The sequence below is a fragment of the Arabidopsis lyrata genome, assembly GCF_000004255.2.
Source record: "Arabidopsis lyrata subsp. lyrata unplaced genomic scaffold ARALYscaffold_3, whole genome shotgun sequence".
Taxonomy (NCBI): Eukaryota; Viridiplantae; Streptophyta; class Magnoliopsida; order Brassicales; family Brassicaceae; genus Arabidopsis; species Arabidopsis lyrata.
This window is the reverse complement of record NW_003302553.1, coordinates 18,422,719-18,450,376: the sequence shown is the minus strand read 5'-3', so window position 1 is coordinate 18,450,376 and position 27,658 is coordinate 18,422,719. Positions and strand designations below refer to the sequence as shown.

At 38.9% G+C, this 27,658-nt stretch overlaps 3 protein-coding genes across 3 annotated transcripts; 2 read left to right on the top strand and 1 right to left on the bottom strand.

Annotated features, from left to right (window-relative positions):
- Window positions 1–719: 719 nt before the first annotated feature.
- LOC9321958 lies at window positions 720–1,933 on the top strand. Its single transcript, XM_002885846.2, has 2 exons — window positions 720–1,043; window positions 1,480–1,933. Exons 1-2 carry the CDS (start codon window positions 883–885, stop codon window positions 1,763–1,765), a joined length of 447 nt encoding a protein of 148 aa, XP_002885892.2. The 5' UTR covers window positions 720–882; the 3' UTR covers window positions 1,766–1,933.
- Window positions 1,934–4,153: 2,220 nt separating this feature from the next.
- Window positions 4,154–6,594, top strand: LOC9319876 (BTB/POZ domain-containing protein At2g13690). Its single transcript, XM_002885845.2, has 2 exons — window positions 4,154–4,977; window positions 5,490–6,594. Exons 1-2 carry the CDS (start codon window positions 4,252–4,254, stop codon window positions 6,402–6,404), a joined length of 1,641 nt encoding a protein of 546 aa, XP_002885891.1. The 5' UTR covers window positions 4,154–4,251; the 3' UTR covers window positions 6,405–6,594.
- A 139-nt stretch (window positions 6,595–6,733) lies between these two features.
- On the bottom strand, window positions 6,734–19,020 carry LOC9319875 (callose synthase 5). The gene is made up of 41 exons (XM_002883762.2): window positions 18,646–19,020; window positions 18,528–18,559; window positions 17,823–18,021; window positions 17,621–17,721; window positions 17,147–17,268; window positions 16,912–17,008; window positions 16,692–16,802; window positions 16,465–16,593; window positions 16,275–16,367; window positions 15,868–15,959; window positions 15,642–15,768; window positions 15,426–15,563; window positions 15,268–15,344; window positions 15,092–15,170; window positions 14,887–15,012; window positions 14,693–14,807; window positions 14,240–14,574; window positions 13,886–13,938; window positions 13,717–13,777; window positions 13,547–13,628; window positions 13,403–13,452; window positions 13,233–13,319; window positions 12,670–12,792; window positions 12,488–12,582; window positions 12,326–12,410; window positions 12,090–12,250; window positions 11,605–11,728; window positions 11,315–11,409; window positions 11,089–11,206; window positions 10,844–10,995; window positions 10,465–10,574; window positions 10,257–10,382; window positions 10,111–10,179; window positions 9,710–9,899; window positions 9,510–9,621; window positions 9,297–9,416; window positions 9,084–9,199; window positions 8,901–8,984; window positions 8,674–8,786; window positions 8,356–8,585; window positions 6,734–8,262 (listed from the first exon to the last, which is right to left on the bottom strand). Exons 3-41 carry the CDS (start codon window positions 18,013–18,015, stop codon window positions 6,982–6,984), a joined length of 5,772 nt encoding a protein of 1,923 aa, XP_002883808.1. The 5' UTR covers window positions 18,016–18,021; window positions 18,528–18,559; window positions 18,646–19,020; the 3' UTR covers window positions 6,734–6,981.
- Window positions 19,021–27,658: the final 8,638 nt, after the last annotated feature.

Genomic DNA, 27,658 nt, shown 5'->3' with positions numbered 1-27,658 from the left:
GAACATAGTTTGGATTGGTTTTGGCCGTTTTTCCTACGAACATAATTATTTTGTTAATTTTACTTCTTCACATATAGATGAAGTGTGAATAAGCAACAAAAATCAATTCAATCTAGCGCACTTTAATAATGTCATATTCATCTTTTATATTAAAATCTGATTTCAAATATTTATAAAGGTATGATAACAAATTGTAAGACAATATTATTGAAAAAGACACATACTCACAAAGTTTAGAATATATCATGATTGATATTGAGTTTTATTGTTAATCAAAAACGGTAAGGATTTTTGAACGGGAAAAAGAACAATTAACAATTTTAGAATAGTATATAGAAAACGACAAACGAAATGAAAAAATAAAGCGGAACAAAGAGGTATTTTGCTAAATGAATGAAAAAACCGTTACCGCTTTGACTTAGTGTTATTATAGTCACTAGGTGAGTACCCGCACTTTATATTTCATAATTATATGTATATAAATGTAAACATTAGACCATGTACACTGGTGAATTTTGCCCAGTATCATTAGCCAAAAAAACTATTTTATAATGGACCAAACAACTTAATTGGGTCTGATACGTGCCCAGTACACTGGTGAATTTTGCCTTTGATACTCAGTTTCTTGTGACGTGTCGGTTTGCCATTGGTCCGTCTATTTTTTGGTTGAAACAGAGAAAAAAAAAATCTTTTCTCCAACTCTCTCTCGCCTCTTTCTCAACTCTCTCTCGAAAACCTAGCAGTCGGTTTCCGCCAAACGTCGACGCTCATCTCCGGCCACCGGGTTTGATTCCGAACCGACCCGTTAACCTGTTTCGTCAGAACGCTAACCCTAATCCTAATTTGATTCAACAAGCCAATAAATTTCAGCAACAACAACAGATGATGATGATGATGCAACAACAGCAGCAACAACAACAACAGCAGAAATTGATGCGTCCATCGAATCAATTGGAGATACAATTCGCTTACCAAGACGCTTGGCGTGTTTGTCATCCTGATTTCAAGCGACCTTTCGCTTCTCTCGAAGACGCTTGTGAAAGGTTCGTCTAATTCTGTTTTTTCCAGTTGATTTTTTTACAGAATTGAATTGATTTTATGGGTTGTTCTTGAAATCTCTGGGCTTATTGATTTCCTGAAATGGTTCTTTGAGTGAATTGATTCTCTGGTAGTCATTAGTTTTATAGATTCTATAGAGGAATATCCAACTCATAGTGTCTCTATCACCATTTTATCATAAAGGCCAATGTTGCGGTTAAGGCCACTAAGCCTTTGAAGAAAGGTATGAACTTTGGATTTGAAAATTTGTTATAAACTGAAGTGGTATCGTGAGAGACTTTTGGTGAAGCTTGATAGAATCATGTTTTGTTGTTTTTTTTGGTTGACAGAATCATGTTTTGTAATCTTAGACGATTTTTTTTTGTAACAGCGGCTGGCTTACAAGTTTGATGTTGTTTTGATTTGGGCATTGTGATGCAGTCTCCTGGGAAAGTACATTTGTTGTTGGAGTACTGCAAAGGAGGTCACTTGTCTGTGTATTTCCAAAGACATGGAATTGTCCCTGAAGCTAATGGAGATGAAACAGAGACTGGGAAAAATCGAAGAGCCAATAAAAGAGATTGTTTTGGAAACCAATAAACCTTCAAGGAAAGCTCCAACCAAAACCCAAGAAGATCAATCTACTAAATTCTCCCCAAAAGAAGAATCAAAACCAGAAAAAGAATATAAGGGCAATGTACAGAAACCAGCTGATGGACTTCATTGAGATCATTAGAAGGGAAACTTAAGTGGTAGATGAAGAAGGATGTACCCTTCTGTGAGTTATTATGCTTTTGGAACTAATACAGTAGTTGTTGCAATTCTCGGATTTTGCTTTTGGTTGTTGAATCACCTTTTGAATTAATATAGATCACAAGGATTTGCGTTTAAGCTACTAGAGCTACAGTAAGAAACAAAACTTGCTTCCATTTCTTCTATACGGCCGAACAAAACAAACACAACACCTCATGCTAATTGAAATTGGTTAAAAATGCTACTTTGTTGTCCAAACATAGACATGTCCTCTTGTAATACTACCTAGTGTTTACGTTTTTTTTTTTTTATGGTGTTTACATATAACAAAACAACATCTAGTGTTTCCGTTTTTTTTTTGTAAGTATATTTTATGTTTTTATGGATTGTAATATTACCTTTTGTAATCCTATGTTTTTATATATTTATTTTCGATTTTGAAAATAAATTTTTTATTTATTAATGATACCGATACCGGTTTCACCACTAGAAACAGATTTATTACTAGTATCATAAACAATCTCATACAATAAACAAATATTAAAATTAATACTAAAAAATTGTTAATGATACTCTATGAGTACCAACTATGTGCATGCTCTTAGGTTAGTTTTTGTTAATAGGCAAGAAGACAAAATTTCCCTTATAAACGAGATTACCCTGATATTAAGCATATAAATCTACTTTTTTTTTGCAATTACATTTAGATTCCTAATAAAAAATGTTCTCACTACATATTATCTTTTTATAATATTATTTCATTACTGTTATCCTTAAACCAAAAGAAGAAGACAAAATGCAAAGAAGATTGGAGTACCCGCACTAAAATCAATGATTATAGTATTTAGGTATAAATGTTAAGCATTGATAATTGGGCTGTCGTTTCGTTTGAACAACGATGTTATTAGTTTATAGCAAATAAACAAATAGAACCAAACCTTGATAAGCCTTATTGATTTGTCGAAACATAAATGTAAAATAATTCTCGTCTTTAAATTTTTATCGTTGCCACTTTTGCAAAAACAACTAAAACAATACGAACTCCATCATTGAGGATTTTAGTCTAATAATTTGATGTTAGAGGTTCTGACGTTCTCCTCACCATTTTTAATATATTATATAGAAAAGTTTTTAAGAGAATAACCTACTCAAAAAATTCCAGAGTATCAAAAAAAAAATAATAATTAAATATAATTAGTATTAATACAATTAAATATGGTAATTTTTATAATATGTATAATTAAATAATATATGTTCCACTAACTTACATTAATTATTAGTGGACACATGTCAAATGCTAAAGTGATGATGTGTCACTCATATGGAGAGAGTTGACTCAGTCGCCGTGACCGCCGAACCGGAATTCTTCTCTTCCCCCCACGAGTTTTAGCCATCATCAGTCGGAATTTCAACAGAGGGAAGCGAGAGAGAGAGATTGGGATTCTAGGGTTAGAAAATGAAATCGATGTGTTTAAAATGGCGAGTCAAACAAACTACGTTAATTAATTGTAAAGTCAACAAAAACTTTATGATTTAAATGTCTTCATCGTAGTCCAAGATTAAATCGTCCCAAATTTGAAAGTTCATGATTTTTTTGACATTTTCCCCTATATGATTTGTCATTGTAAAACCAATATACTCCTTTGAGGTTAATGTTACCAATCAAAGCTAATGTTTTTGAATTTGGTTGGTATTCAATTGTAAATCATAATAGCAATGTATCACACACATGTGGAAAAAAAAATCTAGGGAATTGTGTCTAAAAACCATAGATGGTTTCCTTTTTTTCTTTTCATCTGAAATTTTATTAATAAACCAAGAAATGATACAAGATAAGATACATATGCCGGCGGACGACATGAATGTCTCCCGAAATATTAGCCCAAAAAAGGAAAACAAAACACTAAAGTACATAAAAACTGATTAAAAACAAACAACAAACATAGAAACAAAAATTAAAGAGGAAACAAACGTCATGGAGAAAAAACAATCTAACCACTATATTGAACAAAGACACGAGAGACTCTCACAAAGCTTCCCTATAGAACATGTAAACGCCAAAAGCACCAATAAGACCGGATAGACCTCATACTGAAGACAAATCAGAAGAAAACCGATAAGGAGAAAAGCAAGAACCCAATGCGACCAGAGACACAAATACAACCACCAACACACCTAGCAAATCAGAGAGAACAAGAAACATTAGGGTCAAGGCAAAACCGTGAATCGACCGGAGACAAACCACTAAAGCTCAACAACAGATGGTTTCATGATCTAAATTTTTAACAATGATGAAAGCCAAAAAGAAAAATAATAATAATAATAATAATAATAATGCATAAAAAAAGAAGAACAACAAAAAAGTATAACAAACAGAAACAGAAATAGAAAGCAAACACAAAACAGTAATCTCTCTACACTCTTTACTCCGTAAACCTACTTTTCTCTCTCTCTCTCTTGATGACAATGGGCGATTCTGATCTCCGTAAACCTACTAATTTCGGCACCGGACCTCTATCACGGCGACGATCATGGTGTTGCTCTTTCGCCGTACCTCCGGCGAGTCCTGATACTCTCTCAATTTCATCTCGTAACCACATTCCAGCTAAATCTCAGCAGCAGAGACCTAAACCGGTTCCTTGCTCACCGCAAAGCTCTAAATCTGCTTTAAACATTGTAAATCGAATCGACCCGCGTCGGATCTTATCACCGGGTCGGGTTTCACCCATCGATTCGGATCCCTCCGTCACTACAATGCAAGAGACCGAGACTGAGACCACTCACGAAGAAGAAGATGTGGTTGTTGTAGATTCACCACCAAATCTGCGTTCAGAGAGTTTTAGAGCTCCGAAGATTGAGGTTACTGTCTCAGGTTCGGGTTCGGGTTCGAGTGAGGGTTACGATGCTAGGTTGAGTTTGAAGGGAAGAAATGGTGGGGTTCTGGTGTTGGAGCTTAGCTCGGAGGTTTTGGCTGCGAATTCGGATGTGTTCGCGGGTTTGATTGCGGAGGACAAAAAGTGTTCATCTTCATCTTTAGGATTGAAGAACACATGCAGGATTGAAGTTTGTGATGTGGAGAATCTTGGTGTTTTTAGGGAAACTGTTGAGCTTATGTTTGAGGAAAGTAATGGGATTCTCAAGAAGTTTATGAAAATGGGTGTCTACAGAGCCATTGATGTACTCGAGGTTTGGGAATTGCTCTTCCTTTTTATTGAATTGAGATGGATATTGAATAAGATTTAGAATTGAGATGTACTCGAGCCATAGATGCCTTAGTTAAGATTTAGCTTTTTTTGCCTAGTAGGCCAAAACCCTTGAGCCTTTAGATGGATAGATATGGAAAGACCAACTATTTGAATTTTTTTGGCCTTGAGGTTTTGGGAAATAGGTGCTTATTTTAACTTTACCCTGCCATTTCTGTGAAATATTTTTGAGACATTCTTATGATCTTGTGGAGGCCCCAAGAAATGTTTGTGAATGTTGCTACAGGATTTTTTTTTCTACCAAGATACTTTTTGCATGTGTTTGTTGACATATCTGGTTTTTTATACATCTTGTATTTGTTGTCTTGAGTGTGAACACCGTTGTGTGGAACTTTTATCTTTGTTCTGCTCTGCATGTTAGATTGATACTCATTGTTTTCCATAGACAAAGCGTTGTGACTGGTGAAGCTAACATATCTTCTTAACCACAAACAGGTGGCGGCTGGAATAAAATTTTCAAGAGCTGTCTTGTCGTGTCTGAAATATCTTGAAGCTGTTCCTTGGACAGAGGACGAAGAGGAAAAACTGAGGAGACTTCTTGGAATTTATAACTTTGATGCTGCTGCAATTAGCGAAATTTTGGCAAGATTTCATTCAAACGAGACAGAAAACTCACAAGACAGCTTATCAAAGAAACTTGTTTGGTCAATAACCTCCTGCAGTGATGTAAATCCTAGAAACGAGCTCAAATCTTTGGTGAAGGGTCTTCTTTGCAAAAGCTCAGTGTACGAGAAAGAACAGCCTGAGATCAATAAGGAAGACATATACAGAGCAGGCAAGTGTTGTGTGGATTCATTAGCTAAGCTGTTTGAAGAGGGCAGTAGTAGTTGTAGTAGCAAGAAAGAAAAGCCATTGATTGAAAGTATTTCGAGGGAGGTTGAGAACATAAACTGGCTGTTGGAAATCATGATAGATCGGGAAATAGCAGAGGAATTTGTGGAGATATGGGGAAAGCAAAGAAGGCTAGTGGAGATGCATGAGAGGGTGTCACCAATGGTGAGGTATGAAGTAAGCAGAGTAACAGGGGCAATTTTCATAGCAATGGGGAAAAGGAGAGTGCAATGCGGAGGAGAAGCAAGGTCGGGTTTAGTAGAAGCGTGGTTCAAGCCAATGTTAGTAGATTTTGGGTGGCTACAAAGATGCAAGAAGGGACTAGACATGAGGGAAGTAGAGGAAGGGATGGGGCAAATGCTGTTAACGCTACCAGTAAAGCAGCAGTATCAGGTGTTCATGGAATGGTTCAGGTGGTTCTCAAAGCATGGGACTGAGTGCCCTAATCTCAGCAAGGCGTTTCAGATATGGTGGCGTAGGTCATTCCTTAGAGGTGTAGAATCATCTACTTGTAGGTAAACAAATTATTCCAAGTTCAAGAGGCTATGTATGTTAGGTGTTAGCTTTTTATGGAATTTAGACTGTAATGTAACTCTCCTGCTGACTTCTCTTCTTTTGTCTCCTCCCACATGATATGTTCTTATCGGATGCTTTTTGGAGCTAAGTTAGTCTTAAGGTTTGAAAAAAGCAACAAGTTAAAAACACAAAATGGTACTTTCTTTCTATCGGCCATTACTATATTTGTGAGCAATTGTTTATGATTTTAGTAGCTTCAATACTATTAAACACCATAAAACACAGTTCATATCTTTTGATTCCATAGTACTCTTTTGACAGCAATTGATGAGGAATGAGGAAACTGAGAATACCAAAACAATGCAAGAAAATTCCTTTTGTTACATAACCTCAACTATTTATAATAGAAATTTTTCACTTAAATCTATCCGTATGTTTCTCAGATATACATATATGTTTTCACTTAAAAACAGAGGGATACAAACAAAAGAATGGAAGCAAGAATTGTGGAAAAAAGTTTTAAGAGTGCTATAGAGTGACGATGAGGGAGAAGAAAAATCAGAGAAAGTTAGTCTGAGACTTATTTCTGCTTCTTACCACCGGCGAGAATACGTTGGATCTGGAGACCACGGCTAAAGGCCTGGTTGAAGAGAAGCCTGGTCTGGAACTCAGAGACGAAAGGGAACCATGCGAGTACGGTGACTGGCATGAAGATAACAACTCCCATTATGTACTCATACCCTCTAGCCAAGGCCTTGACCGATCCCCACATTCCTACTGCCTTCATCAACTGCCTCGCCACTTGTGATATCTGAAGCAGAGCCCATCCCGTGGGTAAAAACGCCAACAGAGACTGCATTATGTCTCCCACCGTCAGCTTTAAGAAGTGGAATAGCATCCCCACGATCACCACTGATCCTATGAAAAGAAACAGCTTCAAAAGCCTGAACATAAGCTGGAAATCGGCGCTGAACTTCTTTCTCCCCATCGACACTATCTTCAGGACTATCATCACTGCCACGATCACCAGCCAAGACAGTCCATACACAATGATGCTCTGCTGTTTTCCCATTCGGCTCTCCTTGGTCAAGTTCAAATGGTACACAATACCGTACTGGTAAATGAAGTACCGCAGTGAGAGAAATATCTCCCAAAACTTTCCGAAAAACCCAGAGTGAAGCAGATGCTCTTGTTCTTCTTCCCACCATGATTCCCAGCTTTTGTGTGCTGGCACTCCGATGCCTCCTCTGCTGCTTATCCACTTATTCCAATCATCCCAGTCATCAACTATCTTCTGCCACTCGAATCCCGAGGGATTGAAAAAGAATGGGGCGAACAACCAGGAACCCACCAGGAACCATGTTGAGCCCATGACAAGCGCATATGCCACCGTGTCTTCTGCTGCTTTCCCATAAATCCTGTAACATATCAGCAGCACCATCAGCTCCATTCCTTTCACAAAGTGGCTTCTCGAATACATTCTGTAGTTCTCTGCAAACTTCTCGTGCTTCACCACAAACCCACGCCCTGTTGCTCTGTACTTTGCTCCCCCATGTAGGATGGTCCGACCATAGTAATGAACCTTTGTTCCAAGTGAGAAGGTGAAGAAGACAGGCGCTAACTGAAGCTGCATTATGATTATATCGGACAACGCAGTTCTGAATCCTCTTTCTAGCCCAATCTCCATCACCATTGGTAGTGTCATCAGCAGACCCAATTGCACTACGGACTGTGACGCCATGGCTGCCTTGAGCGAACTATCTCCTTTCGCCGCTGCAAACTTTACTATCGCCTCTTCCACTCCACTCAATGACAAGTAAAGTCTTCCATACAAGAATGCATAAACTGTGAGGACAACAATCTGTAGTACACATAATTACTCCGTTATGTTTTGTTTTAAGCAAATTATGAGTTAATGATAAACTTATTTTGACATTGGAAGATCAGAAGTTACCATCGAGCTGATGTAGAAGCCTACTGTTGTGAAATAACAAGACATCATGCGGAAAAAATCGAAGCGATGCCCAAGTCGGTAGAGATCCCTACTCAATGTTTGCTCTCCGTTGCCACAAGCAACCTTGGCTTCAAAGAGAGATATCTGGTTCAAACCAACATCTCTTCCTTTCCCTACTTGGATGTACTCATGATGAGTGACATTACCACGCCTCAGAGTTGAGTTGAAACCTATATACATACATGAATCAATCATAAGTAAATGATGAAGGAACCAACATCACTATTTTCCTTGAAGAAGTGAGGTTCAAAATCTAACCAGCAAAGATATCCTCGCTAAGATTTATGCCCCGTGATGCTTTGCTGATGCCACCCCGAGTAATGTGGAAGATTCTATCAAAGACATCAGGGTGACCATAGTGAAACCTTACCCTGAAATCACAAATCCAAGGTGCCTGTGTGAGTTAAAGGATATCAAGAAGGAATCACATTTTTAACAGCTACTAAACTTTTACTTAAAATGAAAGAAAGAAGAACATGACATACTTCAAAGGACTTGCCAGGACTCGCTGACCAATGGTCACAAAACTTGTTTCCTGATTTGACATAAACCAGGCTAAAGAAGAAACACTGCGTATAACATACCCAAGTGAAACACATATAAATCAGCTAGCAAAAGGAAGGAAGTTCTTTACTCGACAAAAAGTAATAACCAAATTTCCCAAATACCTGCCAGTAAAAATATGCTCTCTGAAACCAAGAATAGTGGGTGCACGTACTCCATGGTCTTCATTGAACTCTTCCAGCAAATTCCTCATTTTAAGTGCTTCTTCCAAGTAATGGTCCTATAAATTAAATACTATGGTAAGTAAAACTCTTCCAACAAATAAAAGTCCACTATGTTTTGTTGTGGAAACTTTCGGTTGGAGGAAAGTATTTTACCTGATTCATGTCAATAGCCTGGAGAGCTTCTCCTCTTGTAAAAATGAGAGCATGATTCTGATTTTCGGGTTTTCCTTCTCCAATTTTTGCTGGACCAGGCAGTTTTATCCGATATATTTCCTTTGTAAATTAAGAGATACAAAGTTGGAAATCTGGGGGTTCTAGAATAGGACATAATGTCTAGTCAATCTGTTAAGATTTCAAATAAAATACCTGATCAAGATTATCAACAGCCTTGATAAGCACCGAGTAGAAAACTTTCTGCACTTTTCCGCCTTCTCGTTCCTCAACCTCATCAATGTACGCTACACGGAGAGAGGGATTGCTGCAGCATTGAATATGAAAGTGAGACTCACCAGGAAACCAACAAATGCTGGAATCTATTCAGAAACGAAGATGGGGGAGGGACTTACTTAACCATTAGGTTCAAGATGTCAGTAGCTCTCCTGTCTCCACTTCGCTTCTGATTTCCATAATTCTGACAGGTAGCAACATAAGTAAATTTGAGATCTGCCACTGCCTCTAACTGAGTGTACAAGGATCTCTGACTTTTCTTGTCCTCCTCAGTTGGCTCTGAAATGGCTTTGTACCCTGCTAATATTTCTGTAAACACAAGAAATGTTATAAGTACGTATTCCAGAATGTTAAAAATATGTTCGATATAACTATGAATACTTCACACAAATGATCAACATTGCGTCTGTATTTTGGTAGTAGAATGTAAGAATGACATAATACAGCAAGTTGAAAACACTTGAACGTTTCAATCTGTGCATCTGATTTTAGTTCAACACAAGTCAAGTAATCGTCTCACCTGTTTCATTAGCCATGTCAAGAAAAGCCTGAAGCTTTAGTGCCCGCCTGTAATACATCATTCCTCTAACTGCAGGATAAAAAAAGTTGTAAGCAAAACAAAAACCATATAACAAAATATAAATAGGCGTGGATGGTATAAGTTACCAGTTCTAAACAAAGTCTGTCCCCTCAAAGAAACCCAATGGCGAAGCTGTAATATATTTTCTTCACTCTCCAAAACAGAAGTTTCATCTTTACAACCAAGCCGCTCCAAGAAGTTAGTCCACTCATCTGAAATGGGGGGCCATATAAATTACCGAAAGCATTAAGAAGTAACTAAGTCCAACAACAAGAGCTCATCAATTAGACATACCTGGAAAGATCTTCTGCAAATAGTATACAACTGATACACCATCTTCATTTTCCATTTCCAGGTCGTTCTTAGAGTAGACGGTTTCCTCACTATAGTACGGAGTCAGAACACTGTAAATGCAAAAAGAAAACTCTGAGTTTAATGATAAGGAAGAGCTCCTCTCTGGAGTAGGCATTCATAACAGTTTCATAGCATCAGCTACATGGATTTTATATTGTATATTCATTCCAGCCCAAAGAAAAACAAACTGTGAAAAAAAACTGGAAAAGATGGATTCCTAAACTGTAGAAAAATAGAAATTAGAGAATATAGATAGCACATGGTATCCTTCAAAGAAGCATAAATTCTGTTCAAAAATAGTGATAACCGAAGCACAGACCTGAAGGACAGCATATTTCTGACACGAGGAGCTCGCGGCATATCCATAAACAGTGAATTTGTGAAGAAAGCAATCCTTCTTTGCGCTTCAAGGTTTGTCGGAACATCCATTGCAGATTCTTTTACCGTCAAGAGTAAATGCAGGCGACTTATCTACAACAATGAATTAAATCATTATTTTGAAATGGTCTACAGAATGCAGAGTATCTCTAAGGATTAGCCTTATATTTTGATTTGAGCTTTTACCTGTTCATCCCATTGAGCTGTTGCCACTGGAGGAAACAGTATAGCAGGTTTTGCGTCAGTACCAGCAAAGAGTTGCCTTCCGGATTCCTTGTTAGTATGCCCAAGTTCTACCAATTCACTGAAGAAAGGTGCCACCCATGTTTAATCTTGTTTGTGTGGTTACTATATACATGTACATAAAAAGAACTTTCGAGTTCTCTAACTATAGATATATTAGCTCACTAACCGGTTTTCATTTTGCATCATATCTCGAGTCACTACTTCTAACATATCTTGCAACAATAGCACCAATGTGTCTCTTTTGGCTGGATCCGCATTTTTCTGCAGCATCATAAGGTATATATAACTATTTAGTTTCATAGATAGCATTTCACAAGTATTATCCCTTCCATCACAACATGAATAACAAACAGACCTAAATTATGGGATTGCACTATCTCTGGCATTAAAATTAACCACTACCACGAACAGTCTTAAATCAATACCAGTGATTAAACAAGGATGTAGTTCACTTACCAAGATTCCAACAAGCTCGACAAATTTACTACAAAGAGCAGGTAAAGGCGCCATTCTGAAATTCGAAAGGAAGGAATTCTTTGATATGTTGCTCTCCACCTCTTTGATGATGATACCAATAATCCTGTGGCATTATATCTTGTCTTAGTATCTTTTAAATGAATTAAAACTGAATAAAGAGACTGAAATTGCAGGTTGAAGCACATATATATGTGAAAGGTTAAGAAAACTATTTTATTATCAAAACAGAGGAATGTTGACGCACGTATAAATGCCAAAGTCTTAGGAGGAGAAATGTTTCTACACTACGTTAGCAAATAAAGTGGAGACATGGTAGAGAACATCTATCATCAGAACTAATAAGACCGCCAGTAGCTTCAAGGGAAGAGAAATGTTGGACTGCGGGTATCCTTTTAGATTTTTAATGATTTATAAAGTGCTTCATAAATCATAATCAAGAAATTGTCTGATGAATGAGAAAATACCTTTTCTCATTCTCCCCAATTACCAAGGTGTGCAAAACATGTTTGAATGATTCGTAGCATTCAATGACAGCGCATTTCATGTATTCGTCTGCGCATATGCGCTTCCAGAGGTCAGAATCTCTTGTTCGAAATTGAGCTGCCATATCCAATGCTATCGGTATCTGTAACAAGCTGAGAAGTTTAGCAATAAGAAGAAAAAAAGGGTAGTTTTGATGGCAAAAAGGAAGACCACAAACCTTGCTTGCAAGCAAAAATGGTGGCCACTGAATTAGTTTCAAACTAGGGTCCGAAGTATAAGGAACAAGCAACAGATCCATCTCTCTGAACAAAAAAGTTGGTTTTAAGGCACAGAAAATAAGGTATGTATAAAGAAGGCAGTATAATACCTATGTTGTTACCTGTCACTGATGAGATCTTCCTCTCGGAAGCTGGAAATGATTTCATTCCAGAGTTGGGAAAATTTTGCCGCTTCAGTTCTTCTTGCTGCAGTGACCTGCATAACAATATAATTTAGTAGATGTATGACAACATTCTTTCCACAATCACTTTGTAGAAAAAACGAGCATCAATCTTGTGTAACCTCTGCAAATCTTTTTGACAAGGAAAAGCCTCTTCTCCTTGTTTTATCAGAAGGAACCAGGTACGTATTAAATGCACCAGGTAGTGATTGGAACCTTGACCTTAGCATTCCAAGCGTTCGTATCTGGAAGGAGAACAGAAATGAGTCTGTGTTAAAACATTGTCATGTGGGAAGATGCATCAATTCACACAATTGCGTATGTGTTATATAATGAATTTTCACTAGGAGATGTACATTTGAATGATAGTCTAAGGCACTTCTGAAAGTTGAAAAAATAGATTTCAGCTATTTAGACGAAATACTAGTTTATGAACCATTTGGATTACACTAATAAAAATCACATTAAAGACTTAGAAGATTGTATACGAATTAAAAATAACGAGAAGATATAACGCAAGAATGTTAATCGAATGAGTTGAAACACAGGATGTGATCTAAGCAAATGTAAAAAAATCATCTCAAACGCTCTTTGATATCCTCATATAATGTGGAAACCTTAATTTCCTTTGTAGTAAGACAACAAGGGTAAAAGAAGTGAGCAGAAAGGATCCCGAAAAAATTACCTCTCCCAAACGATCAAAGGCCCCAATGACACCACCACATATAGTGGAGAAAATAGCATACCAAATTTGAGTGTCCATAAAGTAAACCTGAAGCAAATTAAGTATGGAACATGAGATATCCATGGACTTCCTATCTATTTCATTTAGATGCGTGGTTAAGAAAAATTTACCAGGATTACTGGTAACCAGAGCGACACCACTGCTCCATAGTTGTGCTCAGCTGCATCGCGAGTGGAAACATTTAGCTTACCCAAAATTCTAAAAGAAAGTCGAAAATTATAGTTCCAAGCAAAAAGTATAAGCAGCAAGATTACCATTGGGGAAAAACTCATGCCATTTGTATTTTACATGGCGAATGCTCATAATTGCGTTAGTTGGCTTCACCAAAAGTCTCACCTGGGAGAAGACATAAGAGTGGTATTGAAGGTGAGTACGATTATGCAGTTCTAAAATCAGGTCACATAACTGTTATGCAGTGTCAAACCTGTAGAAAGTAGCTGAATGCAAATTTGCAGCAGAAAAGCAACAGCCAGAAAATCGTATACCTGGAAAGTTCAGGAAACGTATTAGCCAAATATTGTATACCTATTGATAGAAATTTCATTGTGTACAATAAATTCTTCAGTAGAAGTTGATTGATTCCATAAGCTCACTTTATGAGTGCAATTTGACTTTCATGCATCCCTCTTCCAACATAAATTCTTGGCTGAGAAGGAAAAACATGGGACACATCAGTAAATGTGTATTCAAACAACATATAAGATATGCCCCTGACCATAACCCATATTCAAAAACTTAATTAAACATTGATACTTAATTAAACATTGATATAGCCAGAGTAAGAAGTCAAACTTTTCTCTTGACTCGCATATACATATAACTAACCAGTAACACAACTATCAGAATTCAGAGGTCTTTTAACAGGCCTAAGGGTTGTTCTGACTAACTAGAATGGAATTTTCATGCAGGACCAGAAGAGAGAAAAAAATAAAAACCAGCCTTCATACCTGTGACCACCACAAAAGCAATCTAAATATATGCCAGTCTGAATTCTCGATCCAGCGCCGAAACATTGGAAAAATGAACATGATAGCTGCCAGTACATTTGGAAGCAAGTACAGTGCTACAGCCATGATATAAAGCGGAGGAACGCCTTTAACTTGTGGAAGAAATGATAACCATTGTTTCAGCTTCCCAGGAGCAAAAGAGACAGACTGGGCATAGCAAAGGGGTAAAACAACACACCAAGCGAGACTGACAACAATCTTGAGAATATTTCTCAAAACATCAGTGAATTTCCACCGGTGGAAACCTGGGAAGTTTAAGATAACGTCCAGGACACCTAACATAGAAGCAAGAAACAAGGTAACCTTTATTTCCAGGAAACGTTACCAAATGATGAGGACCAAGAAAATCCAGAGAAATAAATTTTGTCACAGCACAGCATTGAAGTGACGTACTCTGAAGGAAGCGTAGAAAAGCTGCTGTAATGAAGATACTGGAGAGAGCATATAAAACATCTTTGCGTAATATTTCTCTCAGCTCTACTCGTTCAAATGCAAGAATGATCATTGCCTGTATTGAAAAGTCGAAATGTCATTTTGACTTGCTCATGTTATTAGGAAACATGCTATAGCTTGGACAGATTGCTTACCTGGAGTGCTAATAGATAGAATGTCCAGAGTCTGTCAAAACTATGATATATGTGCCAAAATGTTCGAGTTTCGGTGAAATTTGATTTGCCTGTGCTTCCTGGTTTTCTTAACGATCCCTTTTTCCCCTGGAAATCAATTTAAAATCGAAACAAATACTGATCAGTGGGGGAAGAGAAACAGGTAAGGAAAACTACAAGGAACTACCTGTGTCGTATCACGGGTTGATTTGAAAAGATCTCCATCATCACGCATTGGCCAGCCAAGAGAGAAGCAGTCAGGAGTCCTAAATAACAGTAATGCGCAAATGATATCATAGTAAATTTAAGGTGTCCTCACCAAGTAAATTAACTTGAAATTTACAGACTTGAGTTCAAAAATACCAGAAATATTCGTTCAGATCATCATAGTTGGACCAATCTGAGTGAGCAGCCTTGCCATTCGCATTCTTATTTGCTTCCTAGTTCATCAAAAAGTTAGCTATGGTGTATACAAGGTCATGATTCTTAAAATGCCATCGACCTATCAGTCAAACATGTACCTTTTGAACTACACGGTAGATTGGTGTAATGACCTTCCGTAGAAATGCCTCATCATCTCCACCGTAAGAAGGCTTAATATTTTCTCCAGTTACGATGCTGACATTTCCAGCCAAGAGACCATGGAGTTCATAAGCCATCTGAGCATAATCAAGATATAAGGTTTAATATACTAGAACACACAAACAAATGAAGAAATATATAAATGTGTTACTTACATTGTGGAAAATGTAGCACAAGCATTCTGGCATGAAGCGAATATTTGCAGCTTCACCCCAGATAAGAAGATACAAGCCCATGTATAGTATCTTCCGCTGTTGTATATCTTGAGCAGCTTGAGGAAGCCTTTGCATAAAAATAGAGTGATTTTTTTATTAGCCTACGAATATCATTCAAAAACATTTCCTATCCAAGTCACTTAGAAAATAAAATGTTGTCAGCTACCTTAAACTGTGTTTACGTCCTAAGAATTTGCACCAGTTCTTGTAGTTCTTAAAGAGCTTTGTCATGACGGCATCAACGGCTCTGTCATCAAGCTGCATATATAGATTAAATAGATAAAGAATCTGTTGCTCAAGAAATTTTTTTCACTAGATTAAGATAATGCTTTGTTTTCTATCAGCATTGGACAATTCTGTTTAAGGGTCATGGAAAAGAAACCCCTTGATATATATGAATGACCAGTCTATGGTGTTGTTCACAAGGTCGATGAACTTTAATATATCAGACCACATCCAAAGCTCTTAATTACCCACTCCACTAATAGGACGACCTTGTCATAGTGTCGGTGGGTCTCAAAGCACACATGCCAAAATGATCTATAGGTGAACGGGTGGAACTGTCAAAGGTACCTTGTTCAGAGGTTCTGGTTTGGGAGTCAATCTTATGTGATTATCAGCAAGTAAACAAACCAGATGTTCCCTCTGGTTTCTGACATTGTCTCTCTGTGAAAATCAAAGAGATAAAATGTAAGAAATATCTCACTCGTTCAACATCGATACATTAGATCTTTTTGTTACTCTTTTCTGGTCACCAACTTGCCTGGAATCCGAACATAGCTCTTAACCAGTCAAGAAGATCAAGATTTCCAGTTTTCTTTCGGTGCTGCTCAAATCCAGATGGCCAGTTCAATCCACGAGTGTTCCCCAAGGCAGCTACAGCGGCTTTGACCTAGTCATCAAACAGCGTTAGAGGTATAAGAAGGCAGATATCAAAATTGAGTGACGATTAGATTAATGAATTGGAATAATTATTCAAATAGTTTATACCTCCTCAAGCTGCATTACCGACTGCGAGGCCCCAGCAGAATCCAATGGAAGAATGTTGTATGGTGCATAAATTTCGTTCTTTTCTTGGACATCTCTAGCAGCTGCGATAATCTACTCAGAAACACATATGGAAACTGTTTTAAACTCCCATCTCAGATACCTGTTAGGTTCTTTTATAGATGTCCTGGTTGCTTTAAAGAGATAGAATTTGGACACAAACCTCAGGAGCTACTGCTTCAACTTTCTCGCTCTTGTTAACTGCCATGAGCACTTCAAAGAGCACTCCGGCCGTCTGGTATGCTTTACCAAGTTGAGCTCTGGAAGATGTTGATTCAAAAAATCCGTCAGAATAAGGACACTGTATTATTTATCTTCAAAGTCCCATGTAATCCAGATTTGCAACCATGACCAACATTTTAGCAAAATACAGGATTGTACACAACAACCATCTTTACCTGTCTGCTTGATCTCCTTGATCAAGTGCCCTGACATAGTGCTCATAATATTGTTGATAGAAGCTCTCAACTTCCCGTCCATCAGTTTTCTTCACCCTAGAAGCAAGACTCGAAGCATTGTCCTGTGTTCACGTTACAAAAAATGTCATTATCTGTAACATTTCAAATGAATGTTCTCAAATTGTAAAACAAAGTATACTGTGGAATCCCCATTTATGAGTAATTTGCAAACTAAAGCTTGTGAGTAAAGAGGCTTGTCGAGTAGCTGGAATGTATCATATGGTGAAGGTCTGAGATGATGACATGTTAAACTGGAACTTGAAAACATACTTTATGAAAACTACAGATGGAGAAATCCACATATTAACACTGGCTATCTATGTGTAGTGTCTAGATGATAAAAGCCTGATATAAAGACCCTTATGACAATTTACTGTGTTCAATAAGAAAGATGGCATAGTAAGAGATGACTACCCTTTCTAATCTTTGAAAGAGAAGTGTCTTAAACTGCCTCACACCTCGACCACCAGAACTTGGATCCAACCTGTGAGCTTTCTCGAATGCATAAAATCGACCTTTATACAAACACAGAGAATATTTCAAGTGAGCCACACAGCAAGTGAAGTATATCAACTTAATTCTGAAAGCAAACAACAAAGGAAAGGCAAAATCTTACAAAGATAGGCAACACGAGGGCGCTCATGTTCAATCTCTGCAGCAACACGCAGAATAGGGGCAATGGTACCAAGGGAGGCCGGAACCACCTCATGGTCAAAAACTTCAATAGACACTGTTGTGGCGGCACTACGAGATGGCCGCCTCATTAGCCCCTGAGGGCCTGAGTCATGAGATGTACTACTCTGTGCCATCTCTCCCTGTTACGAAACATTGAATCACAATGATACCAAAATTCTCAATAAACAACAAACAAAAACAAGGATTTTATTCACCAAAAACAGCCAAATTTGTCAAGAGATTAAGATGCTACGTCTGGATTTTAGCTATTTATACAACATTGTGATTAGAACATTAGGTTACAAGCTCTTGCGATTCCGCAACAAACAGCTCCAGAAAAACATGAACAATCAAAATGGAGCTCAAGCGAAGCAAAAGAACACGGAATCGAGATTTCACGGAAACTCAATCGAAATCGTACGGAAAACAAAATGACCTCGAAATCAGCAACGACGATAAACACGCGCAAAAATCAAAATCAGGAGCTCGAGCGATGGATAAGAATCGAAAACGAAAACGAAAACAAACAGCGATTCGATGTTTATCTTCACATTTCCAAAACAAAATCTCACGGAAGCTGAATCGATTCAATATTCAGTATCGAACGTAACAACAAAGGCAAAATTCAACGAAAGGAAGAACTCACGTTAGATGCGAAGAGCTTCTAGATCCCCTTCCCTGAAGATTGAAGACAACGAAAACAAAAGTGAGTGCAATTTCACGACGATTAACAAAAAAACGGAGAAGTAACGACGACGATTCACCTGAAGCAGAGACGAGGTGACTCAATTTCGCGTCGGGCATGAACACATACAGAGAAATAAAAATTGACGACGAGAGGAAGAAGAAGAAGAAGAAAAAGAGAAAGAAATCAAAAAATGGAGGAGAAAATGTTGCTTTACGGTTTTAAGAGGGAAATGAGAGAATATTTTCAGTTAGAGAGAGATGACACGTGGCGGAATAAGAGAGGTTAATAAAATAGCGATTGTGGGTCTGGGAGGTGTTCTTGTGTCTCTCACAAATGGAGCTCCGTATCTTTCTCCTTTCTTTTCTGTTATTCCAAGTTTTTTTCTGTGATTAATTTAATGTAACTATGAACGGATTAACGAATTGTTGTTTTTATCGTAATTAAATATATGTAATTCATGATACAATTGTTTTGGTCCATTTCTCAATTTGGTATCTTTTATATATCATCTTAAAACGTAAAAGAATTTGTGTGCTTTTAAGTGTGCTATATATCATGCATGCATTTTGTCTAGTTTGTCCTTTATAGTATGTATGAATCGTTGTAGATAACTATGGGTTTACGTGGATTGTATGTTGATTTTGGATATGTACGGATTAGCTAGCGTTCATGATATGTTGGGTTATCGGCAAGTAGACAGACAATAAAAAAAAAAAAAAAAAAAAAAGTAGACAGACATTGTTTGAAGAATGAACAATAAGAAGATTCGTAAAATATGTGAGACCCAATCTAGAAGAATTATGTTAGACTAATCGTTGATTGTGTTTATTCTTTCTGACAAAGACCATTATCCATTCAAACATATTTTCTTTTTAACATTTCATTCATTCATTGATTTGAAATTTTATGCAAGAGTTGATATTTGGTGATGAACAAATAAAAAAAAATACAATACATTAAAATACGTCACTACGACTAAGCAAAAAAAAATAATACATCAATACATATAATTGATCAATAAAAAACGATGGAGAAGTGAATTTTCACCATGCTTTTGATATCGAAAAATGTACTAGCCAAACGGATTTAATAATCTATTTCTTTCTCTCTTCAAGGTCAATCCGAAAATATTGATATCGTATTTATTGAGTATCCTCTCATGGATGAAACTTCATAGTCATCTAATATTACTAATGATACTCAATATCTTCTTTTGCATTGATTCGTCAAATCTCCATGAAATTTTAATGCATGGATATATCTCATATTCAACTGATGTATCATTGAAATTGTGTCATGCATGTCAATTAGGAAAACACACACACTCGTCTTCCGTTTTCTACTTCTTCATCTATTGTTCCGAACCTTTTGAGATTGTTCACTCTGATATATGGACATCTCCTATTTCTAGTTCAAGTGGGCTTCGCTATTATGTTATATTTCTTGATGATTTTACTCATTTTGTATAGGGTTATCCTCTTCGTCGCAAGAGTGATGTTTTAGGGAAATTTCTTCATTTTTTAGCGTATGTCTAGATGCAGTTCAAGAGAGAAATTAAATGTCTTCAATGTGACAATGGAGGTGAATATGATAACCGCATGTTTCAAGACCACATGTCTGCTAGGGCACATGTTTCCGGTTCTCTTGTCCTTACACATCTCAACAAAACGGCAAGGATGAACGAATGCTTCGAACACTCAACAATCTCATTCGTACACTTTTGTTTCAAGCATCTATGCCATTGATTGATTAGGCCGAAGCAGTGAACAAAACTACTTATCTTCGCAATATTCTCCCATCTTTGGCGATTCACAGTGAGATTCCATTCACCAAGCGCCATAAACAACCGATAAATTATCAACACCTTCGTGTATTTGGCTCTCTCTGCTACCCTAAGTTCCTAACATGCTGCCCCAAATACCACACAAGCTAGGTCCTCGATCAACACCATGTGTATTTCTTGGCTATCATGTTGATCACCGAGGGTTCCGTTGTCTTGACCGCAGTAACAACCACATCATTCTTTCACGACACATGATATTTGATGAAATTAATTTTCCTTTGCTGCAAGCCCCACAACAAAATAGGTATCCCCATCGCCACTCCTCGATGTGACTCCCCTTCCGCCCATTATTACACCATTGGTGGTACCACCAGAATTACCTTGCACCGCCCACACCACAAGACCCACCACCAGCACCTATACAAGTTCATAATCCAGCGCCCACTCATCCAATGACTACTCGCAGCAAAAGTGACATGCATAAACCTGTCCAACGCCTATGTCTACATATCACCACCGTCTCTCCTTTACCCGTGTCCCATGTACAAGAGGTTAAAGACCCTTACTAGAATGGTGCTATGGATGTTGAATATAATGCTCTTATTAAAACCAGGTGGTGGTCTGTAACGCTCCGACCGCCTTCTCTCTTAATGGGCCCCACGTCATATCTCGGCCCGTGGACCCACCATCTCCCGACGGTCGGTTTGCTACGTCCGGGAGACTTTAAAGACTTGTTTACCAACCCTACAAATCACCACATGATCTTTCCATGTGTTTTGTCCTCAATCACAAATTTCCGACAATCACTTTCCGGAAGGTCACCCATCTTAAAACTATTCCAGCCCAAGCACGCTTAACCGTGGATTTCTCTTAGGACGTTTGACCGAAAAGATAAGTGCACTTTGGTGACATAGGTGGCCAAATCAATTCTTTTAAACCTCTCCGCATGCACCACCATATTCATGAATCCGGGGTATTACAATTCACCCCACTAACAGATCGCAACGTCCTCGTTTTGCACCAAGACCGTCACCCCCTATGGTGTGAGCCCTCTTGACTCTACACACGTCTGAGTTCGGCTCTGATACCACTTGTAACGCTTCAACCACCTTCTCTCTTAATGGGCCCCACGTCATATCTCGGCCCATGGACCCACCATCTCCCGACGGACGCTCCGTTACGTCCGGGAGGCTTTAAAGACTTGTTTACCGACCCTACAAATCACCACATGATCTTTCCCTGTGTTTTGTCCTCACTCACACAGTTCCGGCAATCACATCCCGGAAGGTCACCCATCCTGAAACTACTCCAGCCCAAACACGCTTAACTATGGAGTTCTCTCAGGACGTTTGACCGAAAAGATAAGTGCACTTTGGTGACATAGGTGGCCAAATCAATTCTTTTAAACCTCTCCGCATGCACCACCATATTCCTGAAATCGGGGTGTTACATGGTCAGTTGTGCCACGGCCCAAGAATGCTAATGTGGTTCGTTCTATGTGGTTATTCAGGCATAAATTTAATGCAGATGGGAAGCTCGTTCGATACAAGGCTTGTCTTTTAGCAAACGACAAATCTCAACAAGAAGGTATTGATTGTGAAGAAACCTTCAGCCCGGTGATCAAGCCAACTACGATTTATGCCGTTCTACATGTTGCAACAACGAAAGATTGGCCGCTCCATCAACTCGACATGCATAATGCTTTTCTTCATGGCGATCTCAAGGAAACAATCTATGTGCATCAACCCTCTGGATATCACGATCCGACAAAGTTTGATCATGTCTATCTTCTTCGACGATCACTTTACGGACTAAAACAAGCTCTTCATGCGTGGAATGCCAGGTTCACGTCTTACGCTCGTCACATTGGCTTTGTGCATTGCTTATTCGTTATGGCTCAAGATAAAGATTTTGCATACCTCCTTCTTTACGTTGACGAAATTATGCTCACAGTTTCTTCGACAACACTCATCCAATCCATCATCAGGATTCTTGATTATGAGTTTTCTATGACGGATCTTAGCCATCAAAGTGAAAATTGCGCCTCATGCCTGTTAATACTAACTCTAAGTTGGCTGAAAATAATGGGGATAAAGTTGACGATCTGACATTGTATCGTAGTCTTGCTGGAGCTCTACAATATCTCACGATCACCCGTCCCGATCTCGCATATGTCGTCCATCAAGTCTTCTTATACATGTATGATCCGAGAGTCTCACTTCAATGCTCTAAAACGTGTTCTTCGCTACATCAAAGGTACTATCCAACACGGTCTTCAGATGTACAAATCCTCCTCTTATGATCTTATTGTGTATACGGATGCGGATTGGGCAGGATGTCCCTCGATACGGCTCTCCACCTCTGGTTTTTGTGTCTTTATGGGCAACAACCTCATCTCTTGGTCCTCAAAATGACAACATACAGTGCCTCGATCTAGCGCAGAAGCTGAATAACGTGGGGTTGCAAACGTTTTCGCTGAGGCTACATGGATACGTAATCTGTTCCTGGAACTGTGGTGCCCATTGTCGAAAGCATCAACCATTTTCTGTGATAACGTGAGTGTTGTCTACTTGTCTTCCAACCCAGTTCAACACCAACGCATGAAACATGTCGAAATCGATATTTACTTCGTTCGAGAACGCGTAGCTCTTGGTCTAATCAAAGTCTTCTATGTTCCATCGTCTCTACAATATGCCGATATTTTCACAAAGGGACTTCCTAAATCCGTGTTATGTGATTTTCGGTCCAATCTGAACATCCGTCCTCCTCTTTCTCCGACTGATGGAGGGTGTTAGAATAGGAATATAGAATATTTCTTTATTTATGATATTGTCAAATATGTAATAATATACTTGGAGACGACTCCTCTTGTAACTATATAAACCTTACATCATTAACAAAATCTTCCACGGAATTTAATAATCTTACACTTAGACCTTCTCGACAATAATTTCTTTCTTACTTATTTTTTTTTAATGTAATGTTAAATTATATTCAAAAAAAAAAAACGTTTTTACAATAAGTGCGACGTGAATTTGAGAGTAATTGAACACAAATCTGAGAATAAACTTGAAATGGTTAAGAGATTAGGATCGGCTTTGAAGCCAGGCTTGAAAGCATGCTTCATACCGGCGATCCTTAATTCATCTGATCATTGTTATCTGGTTCTTAACTTGAGTATCAATCCCTTTTATTAGCTGACCTGCAGTTCTTGGTGCTTCACCGTATCTCATTCCATTTCTTTTCCTCCATATAGAATTATAAATTGTTGTGAAAGAGATAATTATTATTGATGAGAAGCAAGGTATTTATACAGAGTACAAGACATGAATACTAAGAGACAGTCAAGAAGAGAAGAAGACGAGGAGATAGTCAAAGCAACAGACAACAAGAAGGAGAGAATCAATACAAATAATAATTCAGTCAATACGTCCCCTCAAGCTGGACGGAGAGAAGCGAGACCAAGCTTGTGACAGAATGCAGAAAATTTGGAACGGGATAAAGGCTTTGTGAGGGCATCCGCAAGCTGATCATGAGAAGAAACATGAGTAACCCGCAGAGATCCAGATTGCACCAAGTCACGGACGAAATGAAAGTCGACCGCAACATGTTTCATTCGAGAATGAAAAACAGGATTAGAACTCAGATACATTGCCCCCATATTATCACAATAAATAACAGGAGATCCAGATGGAGGTAAACCGAGCTCAGCAAGCAAACAAACAACCCATAAAACTTCAGAAGCAGTGTTAGCAACAGATTTGTACTCAGCTTCAGTCGACGAACGAGCCACTATCTTCTGTTTCTTTGAGGACCACGCAACAAGATGCTGACCAACATAGACAAGATACGCACCAGTAGAAGAGTAGTTGTCTTTGTCGCCAGCCCAATCCGCATCAGAGAAAGCATGAACAGTCAAGGGACTCGAAGCAGAGAAGAACAGACCCGTAGACTTGGTTCCACTAAGATACCGTAAGATACGTTTAGCCGCGAGCCAGTGATCAAGGCGAGGCTGATGCATATATTGAGAGAGCCTGTTGACAGCGAAAGAAATATCTGGACGAGTAAATTGTAGGTATTGAAGGCTACCAATGACAGAACGATACTCAGCGGGATCATCAAGGAGAGGACCCGTAGAAGCAGAGAGACATAGATTTTCTTCCATCGGAGTTGACACTGGTTTTGCGGAGATCATATTGGTGCGATGTAGAAGATCATTAATGTACTTGGTTTGAGTAAGAGTAAGACCAGCCTCTGTGCGTGTGACTTCAATTCCCAGAAAATAACTCAATTCACCCATGTCTTTGATCGAGAAACGAGCTGCTAGTAGATCAATAAAGGCTTGAACATGAGATGCAGAATTACCAGTGACAACAATGTCATCAACATAAACTAACACAAACAAGTAGATGCCCAGTTTGTGGAGAACAAAAAGAGAAGTGTCAGCCACCGAATTGTAAAAACCACAATCAACCAAGAAGGTTCGAAGCGCATTGTACCAAGCTCGCGGCGCTTGCTTGAGCCCATAGATTGCTTTGTTTAGTTTACAGACAAAATCCGGTCGATCTTCATCAATAAAACCAGGCGGCTGAGCCATATACACATCTTCAGAGAGTTCACCCTGCAAAAAAGCATTATTCACATCAAGTTGTCGAAGAACCCATCCGCGAGACACAGCCTGACCAAGCACCAAGCGAATGGTTGATGAAAACCTTTAGCAACCAATCGAGATTTAAAGCGATCCACAGAGCCATCAGCTTTCCTTTTAATGCGAAACACCCATCGACAACCAACAAGGTTGTAACTTGGATTCGGAGGAACAAGATTCCACGTATTATTTTGCACTTGAGAATTTATCTCATCACCCATCGAACCACGCCATCGAGGATCTTTGAGAGCTTGGATATGTGTTCGTGGTTCAGTATTAGTGTCAAGAGTGGTGACAACATTCAGCGCATAACGAGGATTAGGCTTCACGATCTGATTCTTTGAGCGTGTAACCATGGGATGAGAATTGGGTGGAGGATCCAAAGATGTAGGTAGCGGAACTGAAGCTGGAAGAAAAGACGCTGGAATCTCGACAGAAGTACTTGAGGCAGAGGATCCAGGAGTTATCGCTATGGTAGTGTCCGATGATGATGAATCAATAACCGGAGGAGATGAAGAATCTAGGTTACCAGGCGATGCATCAACACCGAAGTCACCAGCCACGGGATTGAGTGGTGGAGGAAGAGGAGAAACCGGAGGAATGATATCCGGTTCAGGTGCAGAAGAGCAAGAAGGAACAGAGTTAGGCACTTTGAAAGGGAAGGAGGTTTCAAAAAATTCTACATGGCGAGAAGAATAAAGACGAGAAGAGGATCTGTCAAAACAGAGGTAGGCACTTTGAGAGAGAGAATATCCAACAAAAACACAAGGAGAAGACCTGGAATCAAGTTTGTGAGCAGAGTATGGCCGTAGCCAAGGATAACATAAACACCCGAAAACCCGAAGTTTGGAGTAATTTGGTTTTTCTTGGAAGAGAAGCTCAAAGGGAACCTGAAATTGCAAAGGAGAGCTAGGAAGCCGATTAATCAAGTACACAGCTGTAGCAAAAGCAAAAGACCAATACTCCAGAGGCATATGAGCATGAGTTAAAAGGGCTAAGCCCGTTTCAACAATATGGCGATGTTTGCGCTCGGAGATCCCATTATGCTCTGGAGTATGAGGAGGTGAAGTGCGATGAGAAATACCATGTTGTGATAGAAAAGGAGTTAAAGCTTGAAATTCACCCCCATTATCAGAGTAAAAAGTGACAATACGAGATTGAAAACGATTTTCGACAAGTTCTTTAAAATATTTGAAAATTTCAAAAACTTGTGATTTGCGTTTGAGAGGATAAAACCAAGTGTACCTCGTAAAATGATCAACAAGAACCAAGTAGTACTTGTATCCATCAAAAGAGAAAATAGGAGAGGTCCAAACATCGGAATAAATTACTTCAAGAGGCTTAGAAGATGAAACAGTGTTTTCTCCAAATGAGAGTTTATGACTTTTATTGATGGAACAAGAGTTGCATAACAAAGGAGAAGAAATTTTATTTGAAAAAGGTAAAGAACATTGAGATAGAATACGATGTAAAACATCAAGAGCAGGGTGACCGAGGCGAGAATGCCACTCGATCATTGAAGTTTTTATTGTAGAAAGAACTTGAATTTTGGTAGAAGAAGGAACATAATCCAGCCACTCATACATCCCGTCTCTAGTGCTTCCGGTTTTGAGAAGCGCCCCCGTTGCTAGATCCTTCACCTGATAAGACCAAGGATCAAAGGTAATCGAAACACCATTGTCAGCACATGTTTGACGTACGGACATCAAATTCTTCTCAATATTAGGAGCATAAAGCACATTGTTTAACATAATGGGACGAGAAGGTAAAGAGAGCGAGGTGGAACCAGTGTGAGTAATTGGATGTCCGGAGCCATCACCAAGAGTAATAGTTTCGTTCCCTTGATATGGAGAGTGTAAAGCGAGATTACTCAAGTCTGATGCAATGTGGTGAGAGGCTCCACTATCAAGCAGCCAAGCGGGAGTGTCGAGCGCTGGAGACATGGATGCAACATGAGCACGAGGCTGCCAAACTGGTGAAGATGCTTGAAAAGGCGAAGAATTAGTAGCGACAATGCGAAATTGAGTACATCGTTGAGCGCTATGTCCTTGCACTCCACAAGCTTGACACTTGCCCAAATAGGGTCGAGGCGGACGAGAATTGAACTGTGGTCGAGCGCCAAAAGATGGAAATTGTTGACGATTGTCAAAAGTTTGTTGTTGTGGCCGAAAATTTAACTTTGGTTTGTAAGTTGCAGCGTTTGCAGTGATAGGAAAGGCGGGAGTGGGTTGTGAGCAAAGGAGACCAGCTTCGCGATTAACAAGCTTATCACGCAATTCTTCAAACGTTGGTGGAGTATCTCGACCATTGATCTGCTCCACCACACCACGATAATCATCATCCAGACCATCAAGAATGTATTCAATGATATCTTCATGATCAAGCGGCTTGCCAAGCAAAGCAAGTTGATCCGCCTTAGTTTTCACTGATTGCATATATTCATCAATTGAGCGCTGTCCCTTGGTGCTCTTTTTGAGTTGTTCCTTGATTTGTTTCATATGACCACGAGAAGGACGACCAAAAGTAGAGCGAAGAGAGTTCCATGCTTCAAGAGAAGTTGTTGCTGTGGAAACAAGCGGTTGGAGAGGCGTGGAGATAGTGCCGAGCATAGCCGAGAAGATCAATTTGTCTTGTTTTTGCCATGCCGTAAGAGCAGGA